The 17,683-nt window shown below is 44.6% G+C and overlaps 1 protein-coding gene across 2 annotated transcripts; it reads left to right on the top strand.

Annotated features, from left to right (window-relative positions):
- Window positions 1-293: 293 nt before the first annotated feature.
- LOC110493676 (centrosomal protein of 95 kDa) lies at window positions 294-17,343 on the top strand. 2 transcript variants are annotated; one of them, XM_021568075.2, is made up of 21 exons: window positions 294-741; window positions 3,452-3,580; window positions 3,875-3,982; window positions 6,446-6,559; window positions 7,827-7,944; window positions 8,641-8,762; window positions 10,338-10,573; window positions 12,183-12,249; window positions 12,410-12,477; window positions 12,669-12,838; window positions 13,048-13,180; window positions 13,469-13,586; window positions 13,854-14,047; window positions 14,174-14,263; window positions 14,462-14,615; window positions 14,909-15,087; window positions 15,326-15,400; window positions 15,591-15,743; window positions 16,016-16,162; window positions 16,308-16,379; window positions 16,536-17,343. In XM_021568075.2, the coding sequence occupies exons 1-21, from the start codon at window positions 717-719 to the stop codon at window positions 16,710-16,712; spliced, it is 2,649 nt and encodes an 882-aa protein (XP_021423750.1). In that variant the 5' UTR covers window positions 294-716; the 3' UTR covers window positions 16,713-17,343. The 2 variants fall into 2 exon arrangements, with proteins under 2 accessions (XP_021423750.1, XP_021423751.1); XM_021568076.2 differs by having other exon boundaries at window positions 13,051-13,180.
- The last annotated feature ends 340 nt before the right edge of the window (window positions 17,344-17,683 follow it).

The raw sequence follows: 17,683 nt of genomic DNA on the forward strand, positions 1-17,683 counted from the left end.
GGAACTACTTTAAGACAGATACTCGGAAGAACACCCTGTCTACCATGTGATATTTTAATAACAAATATGGTTAATTTATTAAATGTCTGTCTGTGATATATTGTAAAATAACTGAAGAGTCAACTGGACTAACCAGAACAAAGAGAAAAGAGTACAAGGAACCATTTTTCCCGAACATTCATAAACTACTTCCGGAAACAAAGTGCCAGTTTACCATGGTCGTCACTAGTTACCACATCCACAAAGTCATAAATCCCGCCTGTTTCTACAATGCATTTTCTTAAAATGTGATTTTAAACCTAACCCTAACATTGACCACACTGCTGAGCTCATGTCCAACTCAAACCTCAAATTAAGACCAAAAAGCACATTTTAGTTTCATGAATTTTTACAATATATACATTTGGACTTTGTGTCTAGGGTAACTAGTGAAAACCGTTTTCCACCCAATCAGAAAACACTTGCATTTTAAAATGTCGATTACTTTCTGCTTGGCAGCCGGCACCCTTTTAATTTCTGTTCTCATTATGAATGTTAATCAGTGAGTGACGAACCTCGAAATTTGGAAAACGTACTGCTACTAGCTAGCAATGCTAGTTCTTCTTTTCAGAGGTCAAGAGAGACAGTATTGTTGACAATTGCTTCACTTTCGTTGTTGCCAGCTCGGCTGACTACCACACAGCAAGCAAGCTGGCTAGCTTGCTAGTTAATGCCGAATGGGAACCCAAGAAGATGAGCGAGGTAAGCTAACGACTGTTAGTTAGTAAATTAATTAAGAAGAAATAGCACCTAACTTGGTGGTTACTGTGTTTGGTAGCTAGCGATACCAATCAGGATAATAACTACATAGTAGGCTATTTAAGGAGTTATTCAGTACTTTTCGTGAACCTAGCTATCTAACTACTCCAACATACATAGCCAGTTTGCTAACTACAGTAGTGTTCTTTGCGTTAGTATTAACGTTAGCTGGCTTACCACATTGTAGTTGGTGTTGCTAACATTTCTAACGTTAGCTAACATACTGTGCCTGCCTTCTGCCCGCGCATGCCCCCAAATTAGCCGCCAGTATGTCAACAATCATTTTGGGATGGTTGCCACCAACTGAGCAGTTTTGTTGTGCATTTTTGTCAACGTCTGTAAACAAACTGAATCAAATCAAATCACATTTATTTATAAAGTCCTTTTTACATTAGCAGTTGTCACACAGTGCTTATACAGAAACCCAGCCTAAAACCCCAAACAGTAAGCATTGCAGATGTAGAAGCACGGTGGCAAGGAAAAAACACCATAGAAAGGCAGAAACCTAGAGAGGAACCAGGCTCAAAGGGGTGGCCAGTCTTCTTATGGCTGTGCCGGGTGGAGATTATAAGAGTACATGGCCATTAAGGCCAGATCGTTCTACAAGATGTTCATAGATGACCAGCAGGGTCAAATAATAATCACAGGGGTTGTAGAGGGTGCAACAGGTCAGGAGTAAATGTAAGTTGGCTTTTCATAGCTAAGTATTCAGAGGTCGAGACAGCAGGTGCGAGAGAAAGGGTAAAAAAAATAGCAGGTCTGGGACAAGGTAGCACGTCAAGTGAACAGATCAGGGATCCATAGCCACAGGCAGAACAGTTGAAACTGGAGCAGCAGCACTACCACGTGGACTGAGGACGGTGACAGCCAGGAGTCATTTGGCCAGGTAGTCCTCAGGCAGTGTCCTAGGGCTCAGGTCGTCTGAGGGGAGAGAGCGAGATGGGAGATTTACTTAAATTCACACAGAACACCAGATAAGATAGGAGAATTTCACCAGACAGGACAGACTGACCCTAGTCCCCCGGCACATAGATGATACCCCCGGACAGAGCCAACCAGTCAGGATATAATCCCACCTACTTTGCCAAAGCACAGACCCCACACCACTAGAGGGATATCAACAGACCACTAACTTACTACCCTGAGCCAAGGCGAGTATATCCCACGAAGATCTCCACGGCACAAGCCCGAGGGGGGCACAAAACTGGACAGAAAGGTCACGTTAGTGACTCAACCCACTTAAGTTGAGTAAAGCGAAAAAAGCCTTGCACGACGTGACGCACCCCTCCTAGGGACGGCATGGAAGAGCACTAGTAAGCCAGTGACACAGCCCCAATAGTTTCAGAGGCAGAGAATCCCAGTGGAGAGAGGGGAGCCGGCCAGGCATGGACAGCAAGGCGGTTTGTCACTCCAGTGCCTTGCCCTTCACCTTCACACCCCTGGGCCAGACTACACTCAATCATAGGGCCAACTGAAGAGATGAGTCTTAAGTAAAGACTTAAAGGTCGAGACAGTCTGCGTCTCTCACAATGATAGGCAGACCATTCCATACAAATTTAGCTCTATAGGAGAAAGCCCCTGCCTCCAGCTGTTTGCTTCGAAATTCTAGGGACAATAAGAAGGCCTGTGACTTTTGACTGTAGGCAGGAGCAGGTCCATGTAGCAAGTCCATGTAATGCTAGCAGTAAAACCTTGAAATCAGCCCTAGCGTTAACAGGAAGCCAGTGTAGAGAGGCTAGAATTGGAGTAATATGATCACATTTTTTGGTTCTAGTCAAGATTCTAGCAGCTGTATTTAACTCTAACTGAAGTTTATCTGGTGCTTCATCCGGTTAGCCGAAGAGTAGAGCATTACAGTAGTCTTAAACTGGAAGTGACAAAATATTATTGATATGTTCATCAAAAGAGAGATCGGTGTCCAGAGTAACGCAGAGGTCCTTCACAGTTTTATTTGAGATGACTGTACAACCATCAGGATTAATTGTAAAATCAAACAGCAGATGTCTTGGGTCCTAGAACTAACATCTGTTTTTTCCGAGTTTAAAAGTAAAACATTTGCTGCCTTCCACTTCCTTATGTCTGAAACACAGAGTATAGAATATACAGTATAATGAAAACAATGATGGTCCTAAAACAGAATCTTGAGGAACACCGAAACTTACATTGATTTGTCAGAGGACAAACCATTCACAGAGACAAACTGATATCTTTCCAACAGATTAGATCTAAACCAGACACAAACTTGTCCGTGTAGACCAATTGGGGTTTCCAATCTCTCCAAAATAATGTGGTGATTGGTGGTGTCAAAAGCGGCACTACGCCATTAAAAGGTAATTTACCACCTTCACAATGCAGTCTCAGTACTATGATGGGGTCTTCAACCAGACTGGAGCGTTTTGAATACATTATCTGGCTTCGGGAAGGCAGCGAGTTTCTGCTGAACAGCTTTGTCAAAACGCTTTGAGAGGAATAGGCCGGTAGTTTTTACATTTTTCCGGGTCACGGTTTGGCTTTTTCAGGAGAGGCTTTATTACTGCCATTTTTAGTTTTAACGTAGCCTAGTTCATAACTGCTCCAAGAAGTATGATCTACACTATTCACTTTATTCATAAATTCAAGGTCTGCATTTAGTTTGTAATGTCCCTTTTTACAGATTGGGTGGACGTGGCGAATGATATCCTTAGCAAGTGTCACATTAACCTAAGACTGAAGAAGGTGACGGACTGTAATGCCAATGTTTTTGCCGCCTTGTATGAGGCCATCTTGGGGGAGAAAGTCCCAGGTAAGTTTACACCAAACATGACACAATAAACATGCCCACCAAAAGAGCAATATGTATTTTTTGAGACCTATCAACTGTCCCATGTTAGTTCATGTTTAGATTGTTTTTTTTTAACGCATGCTGTTAAGGCCAACTGAGTGCTTTAGAGGAGAGTATTCTTAGAATTTCAAGAATGCCACACAGGGCTACTTATGATCGTCAAACCTGCCAACACAAGGCTGTGTTTGTCAATGGGCTAGTAAGTGGCCAAAGTGCACAAGAGGCTGTGATTTGGAATCGTGTGTGTATGTGTAGACTACATCGCCAACCCGGGCAGTCAGGAGGATGATGTCCACAACATCCAGTCTGTGATCGACTCCCTGGCTCTGGATTACCTTCAGATCAGCCTTTCACACATCACAGGTGAGCAGCTCTTACGCTTGACTCACTATTCACTAGTTAATTAACTAGTAACTACTCCTTATTCCCTAGATATTCAGTCATTCATCATCTGATCAAGTCAAATGTTATTTGTCACATGCTTCGTAAACAGGTGTAGGCTAACAGTAAAATGCTTACTTCCAAACAATGCAGAGAGAAATAAAAATGAGGAATAAATACACAAGTTATGATAACTTGGCTATATACACAGGGTACCAGTACTGAGTCGTTGTGCAGGGATACGAGGTAATTGATGTAGATGTGTACATATAGGTAGAGATAAAGTGACTAGGCAACAGGATAGATACACTGCTGTTACTGTTTTATGTGATGAGTCAAAAGAGTTAGTGCAAAATGGGTAAATGCAGATAGCTAAATAGTAACCAATAGCTAACTATTTAGCATTCTTATGTAGGGCTGGGCAGTGTACTGTGTTTTGCGATAGACATATATTGATGCACAGACCGGTTTGGGTTTTTACTTTACCTTCTATACCGGTATTTGAATGTTTGGTTTGTTAAATGTGGCACGCAGCGTGTAACGTCCATTTTTATAGTCTACTTCGCTACTTGAGTCATCTCTCTCCACTCTCTATACCGCGTTCCACCCAGACCTAGCCACGCTCCCTGTCACTCAAGGAGCGCATTTGATGTTCGTCAAGCACGAGACACTTGGTTCAGTCTGAATGGTCAATGCAGCATGTGCAACACTGTTGATGACAACGATGCAGTTGGCACTTTGCTTCTTAATATAAACCTACTAGCATTCTGTAATTACACAATTAACTTGTGTTTCTTACATATGAAAACAGCTAGTTTGTCTTTTCTTATCAAGTTGTTCCGACATCTTGGTAGCTGCTGTTTGTTATCTAGCTAATACACGTACTGAGTAAAAGCAAGCGTGATTTGCTATAGAACCTGAAGACTGAAGACTCAGAGCGAGTGACGTTTGAAACGCTATTAACGCGCGCTAACTAGCTAGCCATTTCACTTCGGTTACACCAGCCTCATCTCAGGAGTTGATAGGCTTGAAGTCATAAACAGCGCAATGCTTGACGCACAACGAAGAGCTGCTGGCAAAACGCACAAAAGTGCTGTTTGAATGAATGTTTACGTGCCTGCTTCTGCCTACCACCGCTCAGTCAGATACTTAGATACTTGTATGCTCAGTCAGATTATATGCAAAGCAGGACACGCTAGATAAACTAGTAATATCATCAACCATGTGTAGTTAACTAGTGATTATGATTGATTTTTATAAGATAAGTTTAATGCTAGCTAGCAACATACCTTGGCTTACTGCATTCGTGTAACAGGCAGTCTCCTTGTGGAGTGCAATGAGAGGCAGGTGGTTAGAGCGTTGGACTAGTTAACTGTAAGGTTGCAAGATTGAATCCCCTGAGCTGACAAGGTAAAAATCTGTGGTTCTGCCCCTGAACAAGATTAAATAAAGGTGTAAAAAAAAATTGGGGGCCAAATCGGCATCCAAAAATACAGATTTCTGATTGTAATGAAAACTTGAAATCAGCCCTAATTAATCGGCCATTCCGATTAATCGGTCGACCTCTACATTCAATGTAGCCAAACATTATAGGGTCCCCTAGGAAACACCTAACACATTAGTTCTTACCCTGTCACAATAACTCCTCCCTGGCATTTTCATTCATTGTAATGTCAAGCAACATTGTATTGAAAGTGCCCACTATATTATATTCCAACTATATAATTAGAATATACTTTCTATTCCCATGATTCCAACAGTTAACCCAAGTGTTTTGCGCTAAATCGCAAGTCAAATTGCAACATTTGGTTAAAAATAAGGCCCAGATTACTTGCCCATATCGTGCAGCCCTACGTGGCAGCGTGGAAATGATCTCAAATGCAGAAATGTATGAAAATTATCATTTTTGGGGGGTTGAAGTTGAATTGAACAGTATAAAACAATCAGAATGGAGAAAGACCCTTTGAAATTACTTAGAATGTATGTGTTGCCACCCTAGGGTCACACACTCCTCATAAAGAAATGTATAACTTTTATTATTAAAAAAACATATCGTCCATTTTTTTTAATAGCGTGATATAATATTTTGGCCATATTGCCCAGCCCCTGTCTTATAGCATGGGGGTAGAAGCTGTTCAGGGTCCTGTTGGTTCCAGACTTGGTGCATCGGTACTGCTTGCCGTGCGGTATCAGAGAGAACCGATGATGAATGCTGAAAGAAAATCAAGTGATCTATTTAGCTACAACCAGAGGGTCTCTGGCTAAATTGCTGTTTAGATTTCAAAGCACAGCCTTGTTCAGAGCAAACACAACCCTCTTTGTTTAGGAAAATTCACCGTAAAAACATGCAGACTCGTTGGTTCTATTAAAAGGACAACAATGTGGTGTTTATTATGGTTCCACTGATTCATCGCTTGTCCTAATGGGTTTTTCCCCCGGCTCTAGGCGAGAACATTGTACGAGGGGACAAGGAGTCCATCAAGAACCTGTTGGAGATCTTTGACGGGCTGCTTGAGTATCTCACCGAACAGATCAGTGAAGAGGAGTCGCAAAATGGAGGTAGACAAAAAAAATCTTATTTTACTCCATTACCCTCTCAACTGTTATATTTAGGCTAACATTTATTTAACCAGGAAGTCCTATTGAGGTCAGAAGACCTGCCTGGAAACATACCTAAACATACAGCTGTTCTTCCTGACCTGATATCACCCCTGTTCTTCCTGATCTCATATCACACCATTTCCCTCAAACTTTATCTGTGTCACTGAGTGAGGCACAACCCTGTTTGGGTGAGATCACCCACACACATGAAGTGGACATAATGGCCTTTCTAAACCCGTTTTAGAGACGGCTAGCTCTGGGATTACTGGGAAGCGGTTGGCAGCGCTCTGCATGTCTTTGTGTCCATCTATGGTGGAATGGTGGTCTGCTGGCCCTCTCTCCCATCGCAAAACACCAATTAGACTTTTAATGACCAGACTATCTGTCTGGACATTTAAATGTTCAGAAGGCTCTGGGGAAAATGACTGGTTTATCAAAATGGATAGGGGTGGTGACTTTGCGAGAGTCCAAAAGGAGCTGTGAAGTATTGGTTGATAATCCACCGATAACCGATTTTTCAATATATAGGATGAAAAAAAGGGACTCATGCTTACCTTAACACTTGCAGCCATTCTCATTGTCATTCATTTCACAATGTAAGAAATCAACATTTGAACCATATTTCTTGGACAGTTGTTCTTTTGAATATAATTTTATGCGAATACAGTGTGGGAAAATTACACTTTGAAATTTTCCCGGCATAAAACAGTATATCGGCAGATACATCGGTATCAGTAAGTTTTGTACCCCCCCCCCCCAAAAAAAATCCAAACCGCCATCGGGCCAAGAATAACATATCGCCCGGGCTCTAGTTTAAACCGCTTGATATTTCCAATTAGGAAATATCTGGGATAGGCTATGCATGAGTCGCTACAGATAATGTTACTGTCACACTCAATGAACTCTGTCGATGCACTTTCACAATGACATGGCTAGAACAGTTGCTTGTTTCACTTCAGCTTTCGGAAATGGGGTTGGATCATTAGTGTGTCTATGTGCTCCAATGTCTATGGATTGCTATGTTCCGAGTGCTTATTCTACTACTCTGACTGAGTCTGTTAATGTGACTTAAATATTTGTATAATTACGGACTGATTGGTGGTCTGAAAGTCGACTGGTAGCTTGTTCGTTTCGTCATTGCATCACAGCAGGAGCCTGTCAACTTCACCACATTGCGCCACGCTGTAATCACCCTTCTACAATCCTCCCCCTTTCCTCCCTCCAGACAAGGAACCAAGCTGTGTTCCTGTTGAGGATGCCCCCCTTCCTACAGGGACAGTGGTCCCCCAGACAGAGGAACAGGAGGCCCTAATGGAGAGAGCCTCCCAGTATTCTAGTGTGCAGTGAGTGTTTTCAAGATATTCTATGCTACAGGTTCTTTGTACATTTCCATGGTTTCAGATTCAGTTCCGTCTTCGAGCAGGGTTCCAATTCTGTTGATACAACCAAAGACACTACATCACGAGACAATACATGTATATATGCCATTTTGCAGACGCTGTTATCCAAAGCGACTTAGTCATGCATGCATACATTTTTCATATGGGTGGTCCCGGGAATCGAACCCACTAACCTGGCATTGCAAATGCCATGCTCTAGCAACTGCACCAGACAGGACCACTTCAAATGCCATCATCGTGTAAGTCAAGTCGGTACATCCTATTGACACAACAGCCAGTCAGGGAGCACGATACAAATGTCAACCGTAACGGCGAATGCTAAGGTTGGACACGGAACACAAACATCTATGACATCACTATGTCTACTCAGCCTGTTCCGTTGGCTGTCGCACAGAAAGGCTGGCTGGAAAGTCAACAAAGCTGAATGAGTCATTGTGGGTGAGGTAAACCTCTGTTCCTAAACCAGGAAACTCGATGCATTGTTTTGAATAAGTGCAGGTTGTACTTGTTCTAACTAACTGGTATCACACAAACCAGACACACCGATGCACTTCCATTGAACTCTTTGGGTGGTCTTTCCTTTGGTTTACTTTGATAGTGATACATCGGTAACTTTACGAGGTTTCTTTTATCTTCCAGCTCTGCCGTCCAGTCTAGCAGCAAACATTCCCTTCACTCTTGGAATGCAGAGGAGACGGGCTCGACCAATGAGCTTATCCTCCTGGGAGACTCCGCCCGCACGTTCACGGCCAAACAAGAAGGTAGGCGGGACCAAAAGCTGGTTCCTGGCCCATGACATAGAATGCTGAAAAAGGAAAAGCTTTCCTCTGTCTTTCTGTATTTACATTTGGAATCAAATCCCATTTTATTTGTCCCATGTTTCGTACACAACCGGTGTAGAGTAACAATGAAATGCTTACTGACGGGTCCTTTTCCAACAATGCAGAGTTAAAGATAGAAATAGTAACAGAAGGAATACATATCCAGTGAAAAACAATTAATGATTAAAAAGAACATGGCTATATACAGGGAGTACCTGTACCGAGTTGATGTGTAGGGGTACGAGGTAATTACATTTACATAACATTCAGACGCCCTTATGCAGAGTGTTGGGGTGTCAGTGTAAAGTATGTGTGAGTGTGTGGGTAGAGTCCAGTGTGTGTGCATAGTCGGTGCAAGAGAGTTGGTGCAAAAATGGTTAATGCAGGAAGTCCTGGTAGATATGCGATTAGCTATTTTTTGGGGTCTTCGTCCGACACCGCCTGGTATACAGGTCCTGGATGGCAGGGAGCTCAGCCCCAGTGATGTACTGGGTAGGACTCGCCACCCTCTGTAGCGCCTTGCGGTCTGGTGTCTTGCAGTTGGTGTAACAAGCGGTGGTGCAGCAAGTCAAGCTGCTCTCAATGGTGCAGCTGTATAACTTTTTGAGGATCTGAGGGCCCGTGCCAAATCTTTTCACAGAGGTGGTTGGCCTTGCACCACACCGCCAGGTCTCCTCCCTATAGATTTTGTACATTGGTTTTTCTATTATGTTATTGACTGTACGTTTGTTTATGTGTAACTCTGTGTTGTTGTCGCACTGCTTTGCTTTATCTTGGCCAGGTCGCAGTTGTAAATGAGAACTTGTTCTCAACTGGCTTACCTGGTTAAATAAAATAGGCTGCCTCTATGTCGGTGAGCAGTCCTACCACCGTTGTCGTCAGCAAACTTCATCCACCTTTTGCTTATCAAACAGCACATGATGCTGATGAGGTATCCAGTTTTTCCAGTCTTTTTTTGCTGTCCTTCCTATGGAATTCTTTATGGAGACAGTGCGGAATGTTATGTGGTCAGGGGGTTCGTTTTTCCTCAAGTGGAAGTAAAAAAAATAAAAAAAACGAGGATTATGTCACCGTTTCCTTTTTACAAGCCCCTGTCCTCTCATTAGTTTCCACTGAGTCCCTATGTTTGGTTTTAATGATAGTCTTCAACAACGGTTTAGTTAGTTAGAATATGAATGGCCCGTGTACTTGTCTTTGCTCCATTGTATGGATCTTGTGTATATTCGCAAGACAATGCCAGGGTAATTGGCAAGGCATCGATAGCTAGGAGTTCAGAACTGTGGGCTACTTAAAGAACAGTGAACCAGTTGAGGCAAATCTGATTGTATAGGAACATAAATAATATTTTACTTGAACCTTTGTTCAAACAACCTGCATAACACTATTATAACATGACACGACTAGCCATAGCATCTGTTGGGAACTACAGTACTGAACAGTGTACACATACGCCTACAATACATTGCCTACAAAATCTACACCTCTAACAGCTTCTATTTTACCCCTCCCTAACAGTGGAAGCCTCTTCCCAAGCTCCGGGCCCCAGCACCACGTGTGCCCCGGGAACCCCAGGCACCCAGGCCACTCTACTGAGGGAGCCCCTGCGCTCGGCCATCCCCCTGCAACCCCCATACCAGACCACCCCCCACAGGCCCGACAGAGCTCCCCACTCGGGCAGCCAGTCTCCCCCAGCCAACGGTCTCAGCAGCGGGGCTGCAGTGGCGCAGGAGGCACCCACTGGCACCTCAGAGGTATGTCTGTCTAGTCATATATATCCATGCTGAGTCTCTTCAAATTACGCTTTGTAATACAGTATCAACTTTCTGAAGACACGTTTTAACCAGTATTTCAAAGCTCTCAGAAAACGACTGTGTTCTGAAACACATTCTGAAGTGACCTCAGCCACTTACAGTTTATAGAACTGTAGCTTCCTTCCTCCTCTGACAAAGGATGAGCTGTTGCTGACTCATGCCGACTCATCCAAAATGGCCACGAGACTCATCACAGGAATCACTTTTCCAATATGTTCCTCCTCTCTGTTTATGGGCGGCAACACCTGGGAATCACGTCACATCCCACCTGCATGCCTCTGGCAAGTCCAGACACGCTAGCAGGGGCAAATACTTTCCACTTGTTATTCCATTACCAACTGGTACTCGCTATGTCTGAAGAATAGCCAATACTATCACTGAGAAATTGGACATCATTGGATCTAGAGTTGGAGAGACCTGACTGAGAAACAGTTCTACATTCCCATGTCATTTACAATATGACCCAGGGCCATATGTCCCCACCCAGCACAAGTTTCCACCCTAGAAGGAATGCAATGTTTCCACCTTATAGTCTCTCCACTCCTAAGCGCTGTCTTAGGCGTCTCACAGTACGGACTTTGCAATTTATTGCCCTGGCCACATCTGCAGTCCTCATGCCTCCTTGCAGCAGGCCTAAGGCACGTTCACGCAGATGAGCAGGGACCCTGGGCATCTTTCTTTTGGTGTTTTTCAGAGTCAGTAGAAAGGCCTCTTTAGCGTCCAAAGTTTTCAGAACTGTGACCTTAATTGCCTACCGTCTGTAAGCTGTTAGTGTCTTAACGACCATTCCACAGGTGCGTGTTTATTAATTATGGTTAATTAATTTAACAAGCATTGAACAAGCATGGGAAACAGTGTTTAAACCCTTTACAATTAAGATCTATTTGGATTTTTACAAATTAACTTTGAATGACAGGGTCCTGCAAAAGGGACGTTTTGCTGTGTGTGTGTGTGTGTGTGTGTATGTATGTATATATATATATATATATATATATATATATATATATCTCTCCATACCCCATGATCTCACATACCATTATGGGTGACGGTAAGGAGCTGTGGTGTAGATGAAATAAAATCAAGTATTTACCTAAATTGACCTGCACACACTACTGCTATTCTTTCTGTGTCTCGTTCTAATTCACTGCAATAAGGCAGTGTACTACAACTACTGTATTCATTTAGCATTGTTTTACAGTTTAGTCAGTTAGCAGACTTACAGGGTCAATTAGGGTAAAGTGTCTTTCTCAAAGGCACATTGACAGATTGGGGATTCGAACCAGCGAACCGCTAGACTACCCGTGACACTGGTATTTCAATGCTTTGTACTGGTAGCGGTAGTTCACGTCATGCATCTCTTGTGTGATATGACGTTAGCATCCGCTAGCTAGCCACTGAGACTCCTCTCGCTGGGTTCTCTTTTATCACAGTTTGATTTGAGTGTGAATTCTCCCCCCCCCTCCCCCACTGAGTGGAAATGCATCCACCCCTTTGTCTCTGTCCCCTTCTCTCTGACTAATGAATGATCATCTCTCTCTCCCTCTCGCAGTCCCCAAGGCCAGTGGCTGACACAGTTACCAATGGAGTGCGCTCGCCAGCCCACAACCACTCACCTGGTTAGTACACAGAACGGACTGCTCTGAATAGCACGGCTGTAGCCATTGAATTGAAGTATTTTTGCACAGCGTTCAGTTTATCAGAAATAAAAGTGTAGCACCTCAAACCATGTATCAATTTGATTGATTGATCTTACTCCTCCATGCTTTTCATTTGTAGTCGAGAGTGAGAAGTCTGTGTCCAGTCAAACCAAGGTCAGGCTAGAGGAGGCCAAGGAGCAGCCAGAGGTAAGGCATAACAAACCACTCGCACTCTACACTGTTGTAGTTACAATGCCTCAAATTAGGACTAATTCAATAATTCAAGTCTACCTCATGCCTAATTCCAATCTAATTATTTGCTAATGCATGTCCAATTTACAGCTAATTCATAACTAAATTGTTGAATATTTCGCAAATCTCTCTAATCTTCTCTATAGCCTACCAGTGTGGGGCCCAGGAGGGTTCTATTCCGGACACAGCCAGACATTCATTTCCTCACCCTGCAGGAAGAGCTGGAGGACAGGGCACCACTGGACACTGAGGAAGAGGAGGAAGAGACCTACACGCAGCAGGACAGCCGGGCTCACAGGGGGCGGACGGGGATCAGGTAAGAACAACACAATGGGAGGTGGTTAGAATAGCATTGTAGATGCATAGCGAGAAAATCAATGTACATGAACATAAGTTAGTTACACACAGATGTCCTACACAATGCCACTCAATCTAACATTCACCTCCCTGCCTTGCCCTTTTTGTCTCTGCTTTTCCTCTCTTTCTACCTTTTGTCCCCCTTTCTCCCTCCCTCTCTCCTGCCAGTAGTAGCAGGGTACTAGAGGAGGAGGATTGTGAGGAGCCTCTCTCCTGGCGTAGACAGAGAAACAGGAAGGCAGAACAGGAGCTGCACCACATGTCTGAGAAGCTGTCCCGACGACTAGAGGAGCTGGACCTGGTGAGTGGTACACGTGTGTGTGAGTGACGGGCTTGTCATTATGTGGACTGTGTGTGTCAAGCTATATTTATATTGCTGGGATGCGTTCGGAGCAGTCTAACCGCGTGTCGGATGCCTTACAATCCCATTCACCAGGAGAACCTTCCCACCCGACATGCTTTCACTTGGCATGCGCCACAGCTGACCATTAATTGCACCGGTAAATAGTGTGTGGGGGGAAAACTAAGGTGTCACCCCTGGCATCTCAGCAATGTACATCTAGATTTAATGTGTGTTTCCACTCGTCAGATGTTAAAGAGAGCGCTAGGAGAGAGCGGAGAGCCCGACGAGGTCAAAGAGGAAGACAAACTGTCCCACCACAGTGACAGTGTCATGGAGTGTCGCAGGCCCCCAAGGAGGCCAACAGGTACATCCTCCACCTCTTCAATCACATCAGGGCCCGTGTTCATACAGCATCTCAGATCTAGGATCAGTTTAGCCTTTTAGATCATAAGGAATACGATTTGTATGGGCAGATCCTAGATCAGCACTCCTACTCTGAGATGCACCGCACTTCTCCAACAAAAGCACAGTTGACTCGCCTGAATGTAGAACAATAATAAGTCATTATTGACCAACTCTATGATTTAACATTTCCTCGGCTTTAACCTTTAACCTCTGACCCTTCTCCCAGGTACTCCGCGAGCCCCCACAGCCCCCTGTACCCGCTCCCTGTCCCCCTCACCTCCCCGGGCCCGTCGCTCTCTCTCAGGTCAGCTAGAGGGCGCCATGAGAGAGGCGGTGCGCGGAGAGGTCACACAGAGACACGCCGCCCGTAAGGGCCGACGGGAACTCCACCATCTACCGCCCCAACACAAACACAGCCAGGTCAGAGGGAATTGCCATATCACATTAACCAATGCCATATTCAGTATAAAGATGAAATATTGTCACCTTTTAAAAGAGACCAGTTGAACTGTCTAACAAAATTGGTGTGTACACATCTCTCTCTAGCTGGAAAAAGCCTATGAGGAGGAGCTGAAAGTGTACGAGGACAGAGAACGGGCTGCTATGGCCAAGGAACGAACCAGAGCACAGGAGGCGGTGAGAGCGAGGGGGGGGGGGGGGGGGGGGGTGAGGAGAGAGTGTGGTGTGTAAACAGTATCAGACCTACTCATTTTAGCCCTGGGGAGGTGTGTGCATTAGACACCATGTGACTGTGTATACAGTAGCCCTCTGGCAGAAAGACTGTGTCCCAATATTATCTACAGCAGACGTTCTATGTGTGGTTCTGCCCTGTAGGAGAGGGAATACAGAGAGGCCATACTGAGAGATGTTCCCCGAACCCCTAAACCGTCCCAAGTGTACACCACAGCAGCCCAACACCGCTCCCCCAGGACCAGACAACCAACTCCGGGCCGCAGACGACAGGACAAAACCAGGAGAGCCCCACCAAGTAAGACCCCCAAGCTGGAGTCTCTGCCAGTGAGATGGAGACAGTATCAACTCAATCTAGTCTAAGTACTGTACAAAGTGGCTTCCTCTCCTTCGTTTGCCCTGAACTAAAAACGCAGCATTGGCCTCAAACTAATATGGAGGATGCCTACCTGGCTATCTATTCAATCCTTTCAGAACTACATATGCCTTAGGAGAAAGAGCTTGATATGGATTTGCGCATTAGTCTAAGTGCACGGTATGGATTTGGCCCTCTATATTAACCGTTTGTGCTTCTCTCTCTCCATTTTCCAGTGAAGGTGAAGGACAACGACCTGCTCCCCCTGCTCCTGGAGGAGTTCCCCCACCTGCACCTCTCGCCCCACGCCCTGGGCAGGATGTGGCAGCAGCAGCTGGGCCAGGTGGACCGCCTCAACGCCTCCCTCTCCCTGGACAACCAGAGGCAGGGGCCACGCACTAAACTCACCAGCCAGGTGGGGGCGCTATAACACTATCCACCATATAAACCACAGGGAGAGCTGGGAGGTTTGAGCTTAGCTTGGCTTGCCAGATGGATCTCTGCAAGTCTCCTACCTTTCTGTAATCTTAACACAGATGTCTAAGTGCGGAGCCTGTGATTGGGCGAAGACCCCATAATGAGACCAGGGTCCACCCGTGCAACTTTTCCACATCGATCTCCTCCCGTTAACTCGTCATGTTCTCTCTCCCCAGGTGGAGGAGGTTCAGAGGAGACACAACCTGCTGGTGGAGATCATCCGCAAAGAGCAAGAACACAACAGACGCCTGGTGAGCCAGTCAAAGCATGCATGAGGTTCAGTATGTAGGCTAGACACACACACACAGACACACACACACACATACACACACATACATACACACACATATTACCAGTCTTATTTCTCAAACACACACAGCAAGCAATAATACAATACAGCCCCTCTAACTGTACAGCCGTCTCGCTCCTCTCCCCCTCCAGAGGGATTTTAAGGAGCGTATCCAGCAACAGAAGTCGACTCAGAACCGTCTGAAGGAGCAGAGGCAGCAGATCGCCCGGGCCAAGAAGTACCACAGTGACTACCACGTCCAGCTCCGCGCGCGCATGATGAGGGCCCGCACGAAAGAGGAGAGGGTCAGTTAGTGACGCCATGCTACGCCTCAATACCCAACACGGTTTAGATGCTCCTAGAATTTCATGTTTCAACGCTTCAAACAGTACTTTCCATTCCATTCTCCATCCATGTATTTTGTGAAGGGAAGATTTTACACAATTGTCATCTATTAAGCTCTATTGTAAAATGTAAACAGGTCATGAACACTGTGACTATACAAACACATGTAACGATATGGTGGTTTGTTTAGTGGTTATTAAAGGGTTGTATAACTGTGTGTGTTGTGTTCCAGATGTTTAAGCAGGTCTTTGAGGAGGGCTTGGAGGTGCAGAAGGCTCGTCTCCGAGAGCAGAGGGCCTACGCCAAGGAGCAGCGCCAGGAGCACCAGAACAAACACCGAGACCAGATCCAGTCTATGGAGAACTATTACAAGGACCAGGTAGGACCACACGCGTACCTTACAGATGTGGTAGGAGAGTAAGACCAAGAAACGGCTTCCTGATCTTCTCTGTTCCTACATCTGCACTGATGTGAAAGAACGGGACAGCTGAAAGCTAATTCCACGCTGTTCTGCACTCTTTCAGTTTTCATTGTTGGCTGAAACTCTCGCTATAGAGCGACAGGATATCCAAGTACGGAAGAAGGCCCAAGAAAAGGTAAATGCCCGCTAATGAACACACAATTTACTACATATGCCTGTACTTTTTGGGGAGATTTGAGATACTTGACAAGTGAACTTATTCAGGGTTCAGCATGTGACTACTACATCCTACGGTATTGGGGTCAGGATATTAAAGTGTTTCTCTCTGCAGGCCCTTCAGAAGATGAAGCGAGAGCTGCGCTCCAAGATGGAGAGGGAGATAGGCGAGCTGCAGAAGATTATCGTCCAGGACGACGACGACGACTACTTCCACGGCCTGGAGGTCCAAAGGTTACGGGGTCGCGTGCAGATGGCTTCCTTCCAGTACAACACCAGCTGTCAGCACTGACCCCGCTAATGAGCTAGCAATCTATACCTACCGCTAACTTTCCTTCGGCTGCTAAAAACAAACTTTAAAGTCTCTAAAACCCACGGATCTGAGTCCTACTCCTCGATTGTTTTAAATACTTGATTATTTAAGAATGTAAAAAAAAAAAAAGACTCCCTCACTGTGTATTTTGTGTGCTGTCATTTTGATTTTGTCATGTGGTAAAGATGAGTAGTTTAGTAAATTGTCTTTCACAGCCAAACGGGACCATTGTGAAAATTGGATGCAACACTAATTATGAATGTCATGCCAGGACAAGATTTTTTCCCCTCTTCCTTTTAATGCTATGCAGGATATGTCTCCTGTAGCGGTTTTAACAGCGTTGATGAATGATTTATTTAATTGTACTGTAAATGACCTATTAGTCTGGTTTTTAGGTTAACTTGTTATGCTTTTTTAACACCAGAGAGCGCTGAAAGTTCCCTTTGCCAGTAAACTACCATACTAATAAACGAATCAGACCTGTTAAAAGGGCCAAGTAGCCGATTCCTATGCACTTCTCAGTAGTACCTTATGGAGGGTTTTGGGGGTGCTTCCATTGCACACACTGAATACATTTGAATTAAACCCCAGAAAACACCCATGGGGTGGCCTACCAATTTGATCAGGGAGTTTTTGTTCAATTTGATTTTCTAATTTCTCTAAAACAATCCCTTTAAGGTGTATCAGCGCAAGCCTTGAATGGAGAATTGTTCAGGATATAGAAAGACGGCCATGAAAACCTATGCATATTTTTCTTCAGTACCCATTATTTATTTCATGGAAAAATAGCCTTAGAGCACAAAAGGTGGTTTGATTCATTCTGAATGTTGGAAGTCTAATGCCTATATAATACATCTACCCTAATCATGAAACTGTGATGGCAAGTGCAAAGTAACAGTTTGAGCTCCATAATGATTAATAAGCCTATAGGTCCCGATTTGATTTTTACT

This window comes from Oncorhynchus mykiss, chromosome 17, assembly GCF_013265735.2.
Source record: "Oncorhynchus mykiss isolate Arlee chromosome 17, USDA_OmykA_1.1, whole genome shotgun sequence".
Lineage (NCBI taxonomy): Eukaryota > Metazoa > Chordata > Actinopteri > Salmoniformes > Salmonidae > Oncorhynchus > Oncorhynchus mykiss.

Bases quoted from the DNA above. Each gene is read 5' to 3' on its own strand.
- LOC110493676 (XM_021568075.2), top strand. From the start codon at position 717: ATGGGAACCCAAGAAGATGAGCGAG. The intron at 7,945-8,640 runs GTGAGTGTTTTC...TTTATCTTCCAG, and splicing joins TCCCAGTATTCTAGTGTGCA to CTCTGCCGTCCAGTCTAGCA. The intron at 16,380-16,535 runs GTAAATGCCCGC...TTCTCTCTGCAG, and splicing joins GGAAGAAGGCCCAAGAAAAG to GCCCTTCAGAAGATGAAGCG.